Source organism: Vidua chalybeata, chromosome 7 (genome assembly GCF_026979565.1).
Source record: "Vidua chalybeata isolate OUT-0048 chromosome 7, bVidCha1 merged haplotype, whole genome shotgun sequence".
Lineage (NCBI taxonomy): Eukaryota > Metazoa > Chordata > Aves > Passeriformes > Viduidae > Vidua > Vidua chalybeata.
The window spans coordinates 18,629,098-18,643,629 of NC_071536.1; the positions used below are offsets into that span (position 1 = coordinate 18,629,098).

Consider the following 14,532-nt stretch of genomic DNA (forward strand, 5'->3'; position numbering starts at 1 on the left):
GTTCTAATATATTTTTGCAAAACAACTAAGCTTCATAAGTGTCCATGTATTGGAGAGTAAGTCTGATGGATTTCCTGATTCCCAGAAAAATTCATTGTTGGCTTTGTGCTTCCAGACATTATGTGAGTGTTTAAACAAGATACAGATTCTGAGTATTGTGGGAATTACTGCATTACTCATCATGCCCTCTTAAGATATTTGTCACTAGAAGTTGGTTAAAGGTATTATAATCAGCCTAGTCACTACTAGTCGTTCTTTCATAGGAATAGCTGGCATTTTTCTTATTAATAATTGAAAAAGGGATCTAATACAATCTTTTAAATGTTTGATATTTTCTGTAATCAGCTAGTACAAATGTATAAAGACAGATGACTTGCTGTCTTTGCCCTACAGCTCAGGCAAAACCATTATTTTAATACCCTGAAACAGGATTTGTTTTATACTGTCCTTATTTTCTGTGTTTCTATGAAGTCTCAAACAAAAATAGTCTAAAAAACCCTCCACTTATTAAGACACATACCTAATACACCTGTGATTTTGCTTTCTTTTCTACAGTTTTTTTTGTGATGGCAGAAGCATTGTAAACTTGTTTTTTGTAAATTGGCCCCTGGAATTGCTAATTAGTGCAGTACATGAGGATTGGTGTTGAAAGCTTGCTCTTTCTGAACAAAATGACACTAAATGCCGTTTCTGCTCGACTGTTGCTTTCTAAGTGTATTTAAATGTTTGCCTATTACTTTTTTGAATTAATTGTTTCTATTACCTTTTCATCCATTCATGTATCAGTCTGTATTTTAACCTACTATGCTGTGTTTAAGAAATTACCTCTTTCCTTAAAATACTACCTCTGGAAATAGAGGTGGAAACAAATGTCAGTATTAAAAGTAATTCTTTTAGTTTTGTATTCAAGTTGATAGGAAAAATAACCAGTTTAACTGTAGTTATAATTTACTGGATGTTATATATTTAGAAAGAGTGCTTAACTAATTAGCTAAAGTTCTAATGTTCATCAGAAACTACTGATTAGATACGCAAAGAAAAAAAGGGGAAAACTCTTGACTATCCTGACTGTTGGGTATGTAAGCTTTGAGTTAATCCTTCCTGAAATATATAATGGTTATTTGCTGATGGAGTGATGGGTAGTTGACCTCAGTTTTGTGTACTAAACAGGATTTTTGGTTTTTATGGTCCTTGAAGGAGTCTGTATATCATGTCAGGAGTTGTTTTGAAGGTAGACCTTCAAATTTACTTTGTTTCTCAAAATGTGAACTGCATCTCTTTCACAGGTAGCTAAGTTAGGAAACACCTGATTTGCAGCACAAAATGTATTTCAATTATTTTTTTTAAAATCTAGTAGCCTGAGAATTTAAAAGTAAGTACATTTAGGACTTTCAGTAATCTGTCACAGTCCAATGAGAAGAGGTCATGTGGTTCTTGTCACTTAATTTTGCATAATAATTGAGAAGTTGGTATTGAACATGCTTCCTTTGGCAAAAAAATTGGTCCTAAGAGGTTGTATTCCAGTTTTGAAAATAAGAGTCTTGGAGGAGCTTCAAAGTCCCAGTTGTTTCTTCAGAATAGTCACAGTTTGTGTGGCATTTCCAGTAAGCTTGTCAGGAGCTGTCAGCTCTCCAGGTGCTGACCATCATGTTGGTTAGGCGCACCTTCTGGAGCTGGCAGCTTGTGTGCGTAGCCCGTGTTTGCAGCAGCTGGCCTGGACTAGCTACTGAACCAAAAATAATACTAGAGAAGCATCTCTAATACTTCAAGAGTAATAGAGAAATACTAAATGGTATATCTTATACATATATATATGGTTATGTGGTTGTATGCTTTGAAGTTGACATTTTGCAAAAGAAAGACGTATTTTTTTCTAAACCTGTCATAAGTTAACTTCGTTTGTCATTCATTAGAGCAAAATACTGTGGTAATTTTTACCTTTCTGTAGACAGTATAGAATTACTCTTTTATCAAAAGGAATATTTTTGAGTAGTTGTCAGCAACTGTTATGTTGCCATTTTTCAATGGCCTGGTACAGACAGAATGATGGGAAGATGCCACAGAAAATAACTTAGGCTGGCTGATATGGTTGTAGTATTTTCAGTTATTATCTGTGTGTGGGAATGGGAGTTTTAACACTGTCATCCAGGTCTTAGTATCTGATTAAAGCATCATCATTAGTAGCTGAAAACTGCAGAGTTTTACAACAACATTTTTATTTTTCACCTCTCTATGAAAAACAGAAGAAAGGAAAAATGAAGACAAGACAGCAGAAACAAATGAAGGAATTCCATCAGGGAAGTCCAAAAGAAGATTTCCAGATTTTGGGTAAGATTTTACATGTGCTCCTCTCGAAATAAGTGTTGTTTTGTGTTATTTTTGAGACTATTATGTTCTCTAAATAAAACAATGTTGAGGAGTCCAGTAATGCTACTTCATAACACCTTTGAAGATGGGGTAAAGCTTGTTGAAGCCAGCTAACATTAAAGACTTAGACTGGTACTGCAATAAATGCATCATAGTGTATAACATAAATATCAGCTGATTTCACACACTGATACTGTAGTTAGTGACTTGGTTCAAATTGCTGTGCATTGCTTAGGAGCATTAATAGTAAAACTGTGGTTTTCCTCCTGGTTGTATCCACTATATGCTAGGCTTCTTTAGGCGTTTTTTGTATTTATTTTGGTTATCTGTGGCTCTTAAAAGGGTAGTGCATGCTTCTTAAATAGAATATGAGTGCCAGAACTTTTTTAATTGCATGCAATTAAAAAATCTGCAAAATTATGCTTTGTGTAACAATATAAATGTGGCTTTTTGTAACAGTTGAAGTCAATGTGAAAACTAACTTGCTGATTTAAAGAAATGTAAATGCTTTATGAAATTCGTGTTTTTTCACTTCAGTGGATTGCGGAAATCTGGGGGCAAGGGTAAGAAGCAAGAAAAAGAAAATCTAAGAGGTTCTCTGGATAACAGGTAGTTCTTTTGTTAGTTTATACATACATGCTGCATTGCTAAAATTTGTAACCTATAAGGATTTCTTTAAAACTGTCATTAATGTTTGATCTTAAAGTACATTCTTGTATAACAGTGGCAAAATTCTGTGAAGATTTAAAGATACAGAGATGAGCTTCTAATCTCACAGAAGAGAGTAGAGGAGACAACCTTAAAACTGTATTTTGCTTAGGAAGATGAATGTTGAGTAAATTAAGTTAGCAATTATTTGAAATTATTAAATTGTGTGAAATACGGCAAAAATTTGTGTCATTATATAACTCATTATTTTGAATGGATATTTAAAGGCAAGTATCCATTTTCAGTTATCACTTGTGCTGTGAAATTGGTAAAAAATAAGTGGTGTGTTTTGAGTTTGTTCTTGTTTTTAACAGGGTGGTTGTGTGTTTGAGGGGTGGGATGCAGTTTTTTGCTGTTGTTATTTAAACAGAATTTCATCTGCTTGTCTCAGAGGTTCCCGAGAACTTTTGGATGACTCTGGCAACAATCTATCTGCATCAGATTCAGATTCCCCTGTTCCTACTTGTATGCCTTTCTCTTGGTTTGGAGACAGCCACAAAGAGCCTCAGGTTTCAAGTAGCAGTCTGCAGGTTACTCAGAGTGGGCAGGATGGTTGTGAGCATGGTCAAGACAAGAACAGAAGCAAGGTAAAGATTACTAATTTGTGCTTTGAATGTTTAAGTGTTGCATCTTGATAAAATAAAAATATCAGTGGCTAGTGTGTGGAAGCCTAATGACTTAGTTCTTGACCACATCACCTCTTACAAACTTTGCTGGAGAAGTTTGAGATACTACAGCTCTTACAAGCAGGAATTGTGAGAGTGTTCCTGTTCCCTCCTTCAGCTGAAGCATCAGTAGAGGCTATTCAGGCTGAAGTAGTATCTAAGGAAGAATAATAGGGCATGCTTTTTCACTGGTTGGTAATGCTAAAAGTAATGCTAGTTTCAGGAGAGCATAGTTTTAAAGGTCTGATCTGTTTTCCAGACTAGTTCATGGAGGAATTGTGCATAAATAGAGGTCAGCTGTCCAGACAGTTGGCCAGCCAGTTCTTACTGTACTGGAATGTAGGGTTGGAGTACCAGACAGGTGGAGGAAGATAGTATCCTAGTTTTCATTAACAAATGTAGTCTTAAAAGCCAAAAAACAGATCTATAGAACACTTCCTTCCAGGTTTCTGAGTAGCTAATAATCTAATAATTTAGAACCTTTTAATCAGATCTTAAGAGTGAGGCTACACAGTTCAGTCTATAACTATAGTTACCCTCTCAACAGTTTAAACTATTTGAAAGAAACAGCTTTAGAAACTAAAAGGTGTAATGTGTGTGCTGTCTGAATTGTTGGTAAAACCTTTTTCAATTTAACACTGTTCCCAGCAATTTTACTGACTGTATTCTTGTTTATTTTGGATTTTGTCAAATTGAAAATTGCAGTTATTTGAGTAGGGGGGTTTATTCTTGAGTTTCATGCTTTTTCTTCACTTTGGATGGCTAAAATACCCCTTCATGTTTTGCTTTTCTTCTGTGCTGTTAGAAAGAAATTAATTGTATATATGGAAGAGAAACTTGCCAGGTTGTAGTTCATGAAGTCACGGATATTTCTCAGAGATTGCAGTTTACAAGTTTGCTTTCCATGTTTCCAGATGGTGATTGCACTAAAATGCTGTTGTTGTACCTTTTTCAAAATACTTTGTTTCACTAGTGTAAACCTACAGTTCCTGTGATAGTAGTAAATTGTCTGCATACATAGTTTTTAAAAAGTACAGAAAGTGGTTTTAGAACCATACAATCCTTATTATAATGCAGGAACTTAATAAGAATAGGAATTTTTTAATCTCTGAAGTAGAACAGTACTTCACAAATGCTGCCTAGTGTGCATCACTCTTGTGTATTTACAGCTCCTGCATTGGTTGCTTCTCTTGGAGCCTGCAGTGGCCAGTAGATGTTTCTGTAAATAACCCAAGAATTTGGAAGGTGTATGCATATACTTGAATACAATTTTTGATTAAATAGGAATGCATGGTTAGACTCCTAATAGGCTGGTCTCTTGATAGGCTATAGTTGGTCTCCTAATAGGCTGTAGCAATGCTGTGAAGAGGTGTTTCCTGTATAGATAAGCAGTCAGTGGATTTGTCTTTCAAAATCATTGATTTAGAGGAACCCATTGGTCCCCTCTTCATTGCTCCTTTCTATCTGATTTAAATAAGTTTTGTAAGCATAGTAAAAGTCCCACTGCTGCATTTCTACTTCAAGCACCCATAATGTGCTTAAGCAGCTCTTAAAGTTTTCATATACCTACCATATACACCTACTTTTGGCAATCAAAAAGTTACAGATGTTACCAGATTGAATGCTCTCTTCCTTTCCACATTGTTCTGAAGTAATAGTCTTTTCTTCTTACTGGACTATACTTCCCAAGATGATTACTGTTTCAGCCTTCCAGCTGGTTTCTTGCCTACTGGTTTGGGGCTTTTTGTTTCCTTTTCATGTTCCTGTATGTGATTGTTGCTTGCTGCTCTCTTCCTTAGTTCCAGTTGCAAACCAGCAGCTGAAAGATTATGCAAGTCTCCAGCTATATTCCTGCTTTGTAAAATGGTAGAAAGTTGATCCCATTGAAGAACAGATTCTCATGCATTCATTAATCATTAAATCATACTTTTCCTCTCCAAAGTCAGGCTGTTTTCACTTTGCAGTGTTTGGAGTCTTTTGTAAACATGGTAACGTGACAGCGGTTGCTGCTTCAAATGAACGACTAATTGTTGTAGATCTGAACTTAGGGTTGATAACTACATTTGTACAGTAACAAGCCTTTGGCGTATTTTTGCTGTGAAAAGACATTAAAACTGACAAAGAAATGTGCTTGACCATTCAGAAGTGAGTCTTGTTAATAAAACAATATAAAAGTAAGGAACAAAGTCATCTTCCCAGAATTCAAGGGAAGAATGCTCCTTTTTGTTGATATTAACTCAAAATTTATAAATAAAGCAATATATCATAAATATCACAATTGAAATTATTCCTTTTATGTTTGTAGTATCCCATGTGATCATGTGACAGCATTTCTTAAACAGGAGGTAAAAGTAAAAAGTCTAAAATAAGAACTTTGTCATGTAAAAAATCTCTGTGGAACTGAGTCCTTTGCATTGTGTATAATTTTTGTAGTTGTGTTTTAGCATTGAGGATGTAAGGAATGTAATTACGTTCCTTATTGCCTGGTTTCTGGTTTTGCAAAATTTGCCTCTGAAAGTTACTGCACTTGAAATGTTTTTATTTTCTTAAAATGGTTCTGAAGTTAGTTTTAAATTTACAGTTTGACATAGTTAGTCAACTTCTTGATCCTTGTGAAAACAAGAAATACGGGAACTAAAATCCTTTGTGCTTTCAGACAGTTCTTAAATTAGTCCCTTGATGTAAATCTGTGCCATTCTCTGATACAATACACACACATACAGAGTGTTTATACTCATTGTTTTTCCAGAATACTACTTAGCTTCTGTAAGCATGTATGCAGTCTCATTTTCAATGCAAGGAAGAACAGTGTGGTATAAACTATATCCTAGTACCTTAAATGGTAGGAAGCATACCTGTGAAACCTCTTCTGTCCAAATTCTATGCTATTCAAGAGTCAAAATTCTTTGCAACTGGCTCTAAATGCTTAAAAGGAAATTACTTCTATAAACTGATTAGGAGCAGGGGGAGGAGGAAGCATTACAGCTGGTGCTCAGGTGCTTTACTTTTAGCTGTGTTTTTATTATTGAAACTTTTAGTTTTATTTGTCTGAGTTGTTCCTGATTTTCTCTATAAAGGTAGAAAGAGTGAACTGAGGGTGGCTAAAAGAAAAGCTCTTAAATAGATTTTCAGCTTGGGTTGAAGGTACTTTGAGAAGAGGTTGATGGACAAAGTATTCAGCTGTTTCTGGTAATAATTTTTACATCTGAAAGACTGAAGAAGACCCTAAAATTTAATGTAATTGATAAAATAATCTACATGGTAAATAGAACACCATTTCTCAGTCAAGAAAAGTACTAAACAGAGGTAGCAGGAAAACTCAAGTTGTGGTTTGGGGTTTTATGTTTGTTGTGGTGGTGATGGTTATTTTCTTGAGCTTTGGTGAGGTGTTGTTAAGGCTGAAAATGTGTATCAATTATTTAGAGTATAAGGGAGTGCACTTAAAAATCAAAAATAGAATAATCCATAAAACTGAGAGTTCAGGTGAAATTGAAATCAGAACACAAATACAGAAGTGCTAAATGAAGGTAACTGCAAAAATGTAATTCTCTTATACAAGCATAACTAACTGGAGAAAAATATCCTTAAGATCAGCTTAATTTAGGATCTCAGGTTATTTATGCACATAGGAGTGTGGTATGGCATCCTTACAAAGTGTAATTAGTTGATTAGAGACTTAGAGAACATTAGAGCAATTACTGGTAAATAATTACTTAGTGTTCGTAGGCAGCAAAGAGTAGTGCTGAGACAAATTTTTAGAAAGGCAAAAGTAGGAGGCATGGTTTTGGCAGAATTATTTTTCATCACTAATGAAAAATATTTTAATGGTCACAATCTGAGTTGGAAATTGAGGGAATCAACAAGAGTGCTACCTTCTGAAACACATTCATAGTGTTCATGGAGGTTTCAGTTTAATGAAGTTCATCATCAATAGGTCCAACAAATGCATTTTAAATTGCTTCTCCCACAGCGTGGTATGCCTGCTGAAAAAGTGACTGGTGCACTTCCTTGTGTATTCTAACACCATTTCAGGTTATGACCAATTCTCTGCACAAGTTGCTCTTATTGGGGATATTGCTTTAAATTTGTTACTGCATTTCTGAATTCGGAAGTTTATCAAAAACAAGTCAGATGCTTGATGTAGTTAGTACATTTCGTATGTGTTCTAAAGGTAACTGAGTCATACTATTTTTTTAAACCAAAAATCAGAATTACTAGAATGTCACCTAATGACCTGCTTTTCCAAGAAGTGAGTTAATAAAACATTATTTCCACTTGTTTGCAGAGTAGAATTGTCATAGATGATACATACCATAGCAAGCCAAGTTGTGAACTTTCAGGGTTAGTGACAGAACCAAATCTGTCAGGTCGTTCACACACTTTAACCTTCTCTTCAAATGAGGTGAGTTTCAAAGTGTGTATATGTGTGTTGTTGATGTTGTTGTTCACACTACAGCATGTTTAATAGAAACAGATGTGTGTAACGTGAAACTAGATGGCTGTTCCGTATTTGAATGTTGAAGAGCACTGTAAAGAAGCTGTTAAATGAACTAAGGACATGCACTAGTGGATGACACATCAGCCTGTGTGCTCTGATTCTAGTTATATCATAAAAAATCTGAATGAACTCACTGATCAAATCAAAGTTTTTAGTTTTAAATATAACGCTGTTCTGTTCCACTAATTTAAAGCAACTTCCTGGGTGAATGAAAACTGCAACATTTTTGACCTTGCCTTCACGTCTTGTGCAGGTTTGTTTTATAATAAAATTTCATATCAATAAAAAAACAAAAGAAGAAAGGAAAAAAGTCAGAACTTGGTGGTTCTGATATATAGGTAGAAATTAGACCCCTGAAAGTGTGTTCATTCCCCTGGAGAACTAAATCCTTTGGCTACAGCCCAAAGTCTACACTTTGGTAGCATTCTGAGATACTGTCTCATTTGGTGTTTGACTGATGGACATCCTAATAAATTAAATCCTTTAGTTTAGGAAAACTCATTAAAAACAGAACATCGTTATCTTATGTAAAATGAATTAGAGGGCTTACCAGACTGGTGGTTCATGAATGTGATGGGATTCTTATTAGCTGTCTTAAGTCAGTCGTTGGTGAAAATCTTATAATATCCCAGTAATATGTAGAAAGTCAGCACAGTCTTACAAACAGTGTTATAAATTCACTGACAAAAATCTGAGGTGTCTAAAATTATGTAACTAGTTTACAGGTTGTGGTAGTGGATTAAGTTTTTGCAGGTTTTTTTAGAGATAGTAGTCTTAGATCTAATGAAAACCAGAGGAACTCCAGTTAATAATCTATCTTTGCAAGTACTCCCTACAGTTTTTTGAATTGAATGCTTCATGAATGGAGTATGTGTTTCTAAAACTTTCAAGGAGTATGAATTGTAAGGCTTTATTACAGATGTCTTCTTGAATATTGTTCTTTATATTACAAACTTTAAGTAAACTTCATATTCTGAAACTAAAATGAAAGCAGTTTATTACTAATTGTCCATTTGTAAAGTGATGATTTAAGCCTCTTTTTGTTACAGAGAAGTTCCAGTGTTCTGTCTAGTTTGTATGTTGCTTATTGTCCTGGTTTTGCATGACCAGTGAAAGCTTGTTTGTATCTTTTCAGTAATTACACTGAGTATCAAGGGTCTACTCTGAGGAAAACAAGGAACATACTCTGAACTGTTTCCTCATTTGGAAAGCAGTATATGTGAAGAAAAATACGTAGTTCTATTCTTAGGAGTTTTTTTAAGTTTGTAGTCTAGATCTGGGAAAAGTAATCAATCTTACAGAAATTTAGGGTATTTCAAATCACAGAATCGATGAGGTTAGAAAAGACCTCTGAGATCATCAAGTCCAGCCTATGACTGGACTTGAACACCACCTTGTCAACTAGATCATGGCACTGTCCATGTTCAGTCTTTCCTTAAAGACCTCCAGGGATAGTGACTCCACCACCTCCCTGGGCAGTCCATTCCAATGTTTCATCAGCCTTGCTGTGAAGAAAGTCTTCCTGATGTTCAGCCTGAATCTTACCTGGCTAGCGGAAGACTATGTCCTCTTGTCACTGGTTACCTGGGAGAAGAGGCTGCCCCCACCTGGCTACACCCTCCTTCCAGCGACTTGTAGAGAGTGATAAGGTCCCCTTGAATATCCTCCAGGCTAAACACCCCCAGCTCCCTCAGCTGCTCCTCATGGGATTTGTGCTCCACACCCTTCACCAGTTTCACTGCCCTTCTCTGAACCTGTTCCAGCACCTCAATGTCCTTTCTGAATGGAGGGGCCCAGAACTGGACACAGCACTCAAGGTGTGACCTCACCAGGGCTGAGTACATGACAATCACTGTCCTGGTCCTGCTGGTCACACTGTTTCTGATACAGGCTGGGATGCCACTGGCTTTCTTGGTCACCTGGGCACACACTGGCTCGTGTTCAGCTGCTGTCAACCAGCACTGCCAGGTCCTTTTCCACAGGCCACTTTCCAGTTATTCTTCCCCAGCCTGTAGCACTGCATGGGGCTGTTGTGGCCAGTTTGTAGGACCCAGCAGGGTCGTGTTGAACCTCTTGCTCTTGGTCTGGCCCATCGATCCAGCCTGTCCAGATCCCTCTGCAGGGCTTTCCTACCCTCCAACAGATTAACATTCTCACCTAACTTGGTGTTGTCCATGAATTTACTGAGGGTACACTCAATCCCTTCATTCAAATCACCAATAAAGATACTGAACAGGATCCTTAACTTAAGCTCTTACTAATTTCTGCCTGATGGTTGTTGTCCAGATGGGTTCAAAGTGTAACTCCAGCTTTCTGAGGAGTGGGCTATTGCACACTGCCTTATAAATCCTGGAATTATTGGGAAATTGCAGATGGAAACACCTCTTAGAGACATAGCTAGGGGCAGCACTGAGGAGTCTTCCTCTCTGTTGGACAGGTGCTCACAGGCAGTTTGGGCACGTGACTGCCTGGTGAGAGTTCAGTTGTTAGTAGCCAGCTAGTTACAGTAGAGGCACTTCACTCACAGATGGTTAGCAAGCTAGCTGGGTAATCCTTCTAATGTTCTTAATATGTTAAATAGTGTGATGGCAGTGGTGTTTCCTTGGGCTTTATATTTTTATCTCCAGAGCCTTTATTTGCTTTCTGAGTCACATGCATTTTTATGCAGGAGCACATGGCTTTCTCATGCTTCCATACCTTAGAAGTAGTTTTAGTTCTGCTTTCTGAATTTCTGAATTTCTGCAGCTGATCTCTTTCTTGTGTGTGTAGTGGCTGTTTTGGGGACTCTTAACTCCAGGTGTATAAACACAGCTTGGCATGTTCCTTCTGCCTCTGAATGGACATTTGAGAACAAAAATGATGCAGAGGTATTATTTAATGACCAAAAATCCTTACTCAGAAATTTGTGTTCTTCATCTTATCCTTCTACAGTTTTCACTTTCCTGTATTCTGAAAAATAGTCACAGATGCTTTCCCTAGTGTAGTAGTGAAAAATTCGAATTTTATAGTATTAAGTATCTGTGAGGAGATGATGTCTGTGTTTTAACACAGATTCAGGTGTTGCTACAACTTCTGCTTTCAGGGTTCTGTCTTTACCAATATGAAGTAGAAGGAGTTTGTTAGCAATTGATGATGCTGAAGCTGCAATTCATAGCTAAGCTTGGAGTGCAGTCTGTTAGATGCTCTAATCTGTGCTGCTTGGACAAACTGGTTTAGAGAACCCTCAAGATTCTGTCAGGGGACAGCAATTCTCTGACAAAATGAAAGAATCTGAGTCTCATTCTTTTTTTGACAAGAATACATCTTCAGGTACTTACACTCTGAAATTACAGAAGGGAAGTTCTGCCATGGCTTGCACAGATTCAGCAAATCTAGAGTGAGTTCTGACTGGAATGAAACACTTCACACATTTTTTCATGTAAAGGAGATATATAGATACACACCCCCACCTCAAATGATAAAAGTACCTAGATATATTAAAAAATACATATGTGACAGCAATATGTTTTAGTATTTCTTGTGGCTGATAGACCACACCTGAGATACAGGTCCAACTTAAAATGCAGAGTGTTTCCCCTTTTTTATGTACTATTCATGAACACTTGTTAGTATGAGACAAAGTTGCCAATATATTTTTTTTATCGCAGTATCAGGTTGGGGAGTACTGTTATGTAGAATTATTTAAAATGAATGTGCATTTTTAAATTCCCCTGGAAATTTATCCAACTAATATTCTCTGTACGAAACATCTCAAGCTTGATAGCTTGGATAGAAGACTCAGTGCTCCAGTTGTCTTGATACAGATGCTGTATAGAGCAATTCAAGCCAATCCTCTTCTAGAGAGCCCTTTGCTGTTATTTTATGCAAATTGCTGTTCTCCTTTCACACATCAGTAAGATGGATGCATTCGCACTTGTTAGATCTACATAAGCATTTTGATTTGGCTAAGGAGTTCATTTTTGAAGTAAATATTCTGATTGTTCCCACTTGCCTTACTTTGATTTATCTCAGAAATGAAATCAGATGTGCTCCAACAGTGGTCCTGCTACGTTCCAGCTGCTAGTGGCCATTGAGTCTTTGTGATCAGACTAGAGCTATTTGGAAGTGAAAATCCTTTGAAATGCTTGCAGTGTGGATTTTCAGACCTCAGCACAAGCTGTTCGGCTCTACAAACTCATTCCTATTTTTATGCATTGCCTCTTAATGTAGCCACTGTCCCTTGTTTTACAGACCAGGGAAAGCAAAACTATTTCAAATTACGTGTAGTCCTTCACTACATTGGAAATTTGAAAATTCTGTGTGTCCCCTCATACATGTCTTCCATATTGCTTGCTTAGATCCATTGTTTTACATGATCAGATCATGTGACAGGCCTATGTCTCACTGTCTGACTTGTAATCACCACAATCATTTTGTTGTATCAATCAACTCTCCCAAATATTCCATCAAATAAGCTAGATTTTGTGAGATCCCTTTTGCTGGCAGCTGTAGTTGTTCACCTGCAACTTAACAGGGTCATCTCTCAAATCCGTAACTAGAAAATTCCTTTTTTCCGTATTTTCTGTTTACAAATGGCTGTAAAAGGGAATGCCTTGCTGGAAAAGGGGAGCAAATTTTCTGCTGTTTGTAAATATCTTGGATGAGCAGTCTGCAAGTCTAATACAGCCTTTACTCAGTCATGAGCTGGTGAGAGATGATTCTGGATAGTTAATAAAACTTCAGTTAACTATGTTAGCGATTCAAGTGCCACACTGGAATTTCTTCTCTACAGACACTGAGCTCTGTTGCATTGCTTTTCTTTTGTGATGAAGTAATAGTGCTTCAGGACAAACAGCAGTACCTTTTCCCCTCTGAAGCAAAATGAAATTGAAGCAGGGTGCCTCAAAAGCTCTGTGAGCTGGCAAAGTGTATTTTCAGTGGAAGTCTACAAGCTGCTATGTTTCTGAAATGGTCATCTTCTATTTGGGCAGACCTTATAAAATGTCAACATAATAGCATTAGTTCAAAGAACAGTCTTCTCTTGACAAATGTACAAAATGTAATAAACCTGTACCTAGAACACTCACCAGATTTACTGGCTACTAGAATTGCTTTTATTCTAGATTTCCATCACTTAACAATAATAATAGAGTTGAAGTTCTTGATAATTCTTCATGCTGTGTAAGGTAGCATCTAACATTAAGATAGAGCTACCTTAACCAACTAACCGAGGCAGTGTGTTCATTGTTTGGATAGGTCCAATTTACCATTTATGTTCTCTGTTTCTGACTTAGTTTGTGTTGAATGTTGAAGTGTCTTTGTTTATAGTAAATTAGGCAAACTGATATCAAGAACTTTACTTTTGGAGTAGAGCATGTGTAAAAATGCACTTTGTTAACCAAATTAAACTGACAACTGGAATTCAACATACAGTCAAGTGAAATATTGCTTATGGTGACTTTTCTCAATTGGTTAGGCATTGGATGATGAATTTACAACAACAGGAAAGCAAAATCAATGGCACAGTAGACCTATTTCTGAATGGACCACCCAGCAAGTATGCCACTGGCTAATGGGAATGAACATGGAGCAGTATATTACAGAGTTCACAGCTATGAATGTAGATGGACAGCAGCTGATGCAGCTCGACAGTGAGAAGTTGAAGGTATGTGCACATCCCAGGATGGATTTGTAACTGTATAGGTTTCACTGCTTATTTAGGCATATTTTTAACCTACAAAGTCCAGGTTGCTGGTTCTGTGGCTTTTTAAGGAATAGAGTTATTTGCTCATGTTATTTTATTTTGAGTTGCTTTTGAAATACTTGGAGACTGTATAGTTAGGTGATAATTAGTAACTGATTGTAGAATTAAAGGCTGTTTATAGCCAGAAAAATAACAAATATTGCTTCCTTTTTTGTATCTTGAGGAAATGAAAGGAAGCGTAATTGTCCAAGGAATCTTGATACATCTGTCACCAATCTCAACATAAAGTCATATCAAAACAAGTTCTGGCCAACTCAAATAGAATTGCAGGATCCAGTTTTAGAAATACGTTTCTTCAACATTTCCTCTTCAAACAGGAAGGCTAAAACCCTATCTGGTGACATTTTAAATGTTTCAAGTTTTTACTCCTGCTGAAAATACGTATTCTGAATCTTTTGAGCCTTTTCTTGCCATTTTACATCTGGAAGCTGCAGTATATATAGTTCTGGTAAATTCCTGCAGTTTTTCTTTCTTGTTACATTATGAGACTGCATTATGGACAGGCAAGATGTGCAGCTAGAAGAGGTTCATTGGTCTACTCTGGCATAAGG

The 14,532-nt window shown here is 36.7% G+C and overlaps 1 protein-coding gene across 3 annotated transcripts in view; it reads left to right on the forward strand.

Annotated features, from left to right (window-relative positions):
• LOC128790949 (neurabin-1-like) overlaps window positions 1-14,532 on the forward strand; it is a 37,737-nt gene that overhangs the window by 20,938 nt on the left and 2,267 nt on the right. For 2 of the 3 annotated variants that reach the window (XM_053948162.1, XM_053948163.1), the window contains exons 14-18: window positions 2,244-2,328; window positions 2,905-2,976; window positions 3,467-3,662; window positions 8,026-8,142; window positions 13,694-13,882. In XM_053948162.1, coding sequence (XP_053804137.1) covers window positions 2,244-2,328; window positions 2,905-2,976; window positions 3,467-3,662; window positions 8,026-8,142; window positions 13,694-13,882 — 659 coding nt within the window. The remainder of the gene's footprint in view (window positions 1-2,243; window positions 2,329-2,904; window positions 2,977-3,466; window positions 3,663-8,025; window positions 8,143-13,693; window positions 13,883-14,532) is intronic. The other variant, XM_053948164.1, reaches the window with a different exon arrangement.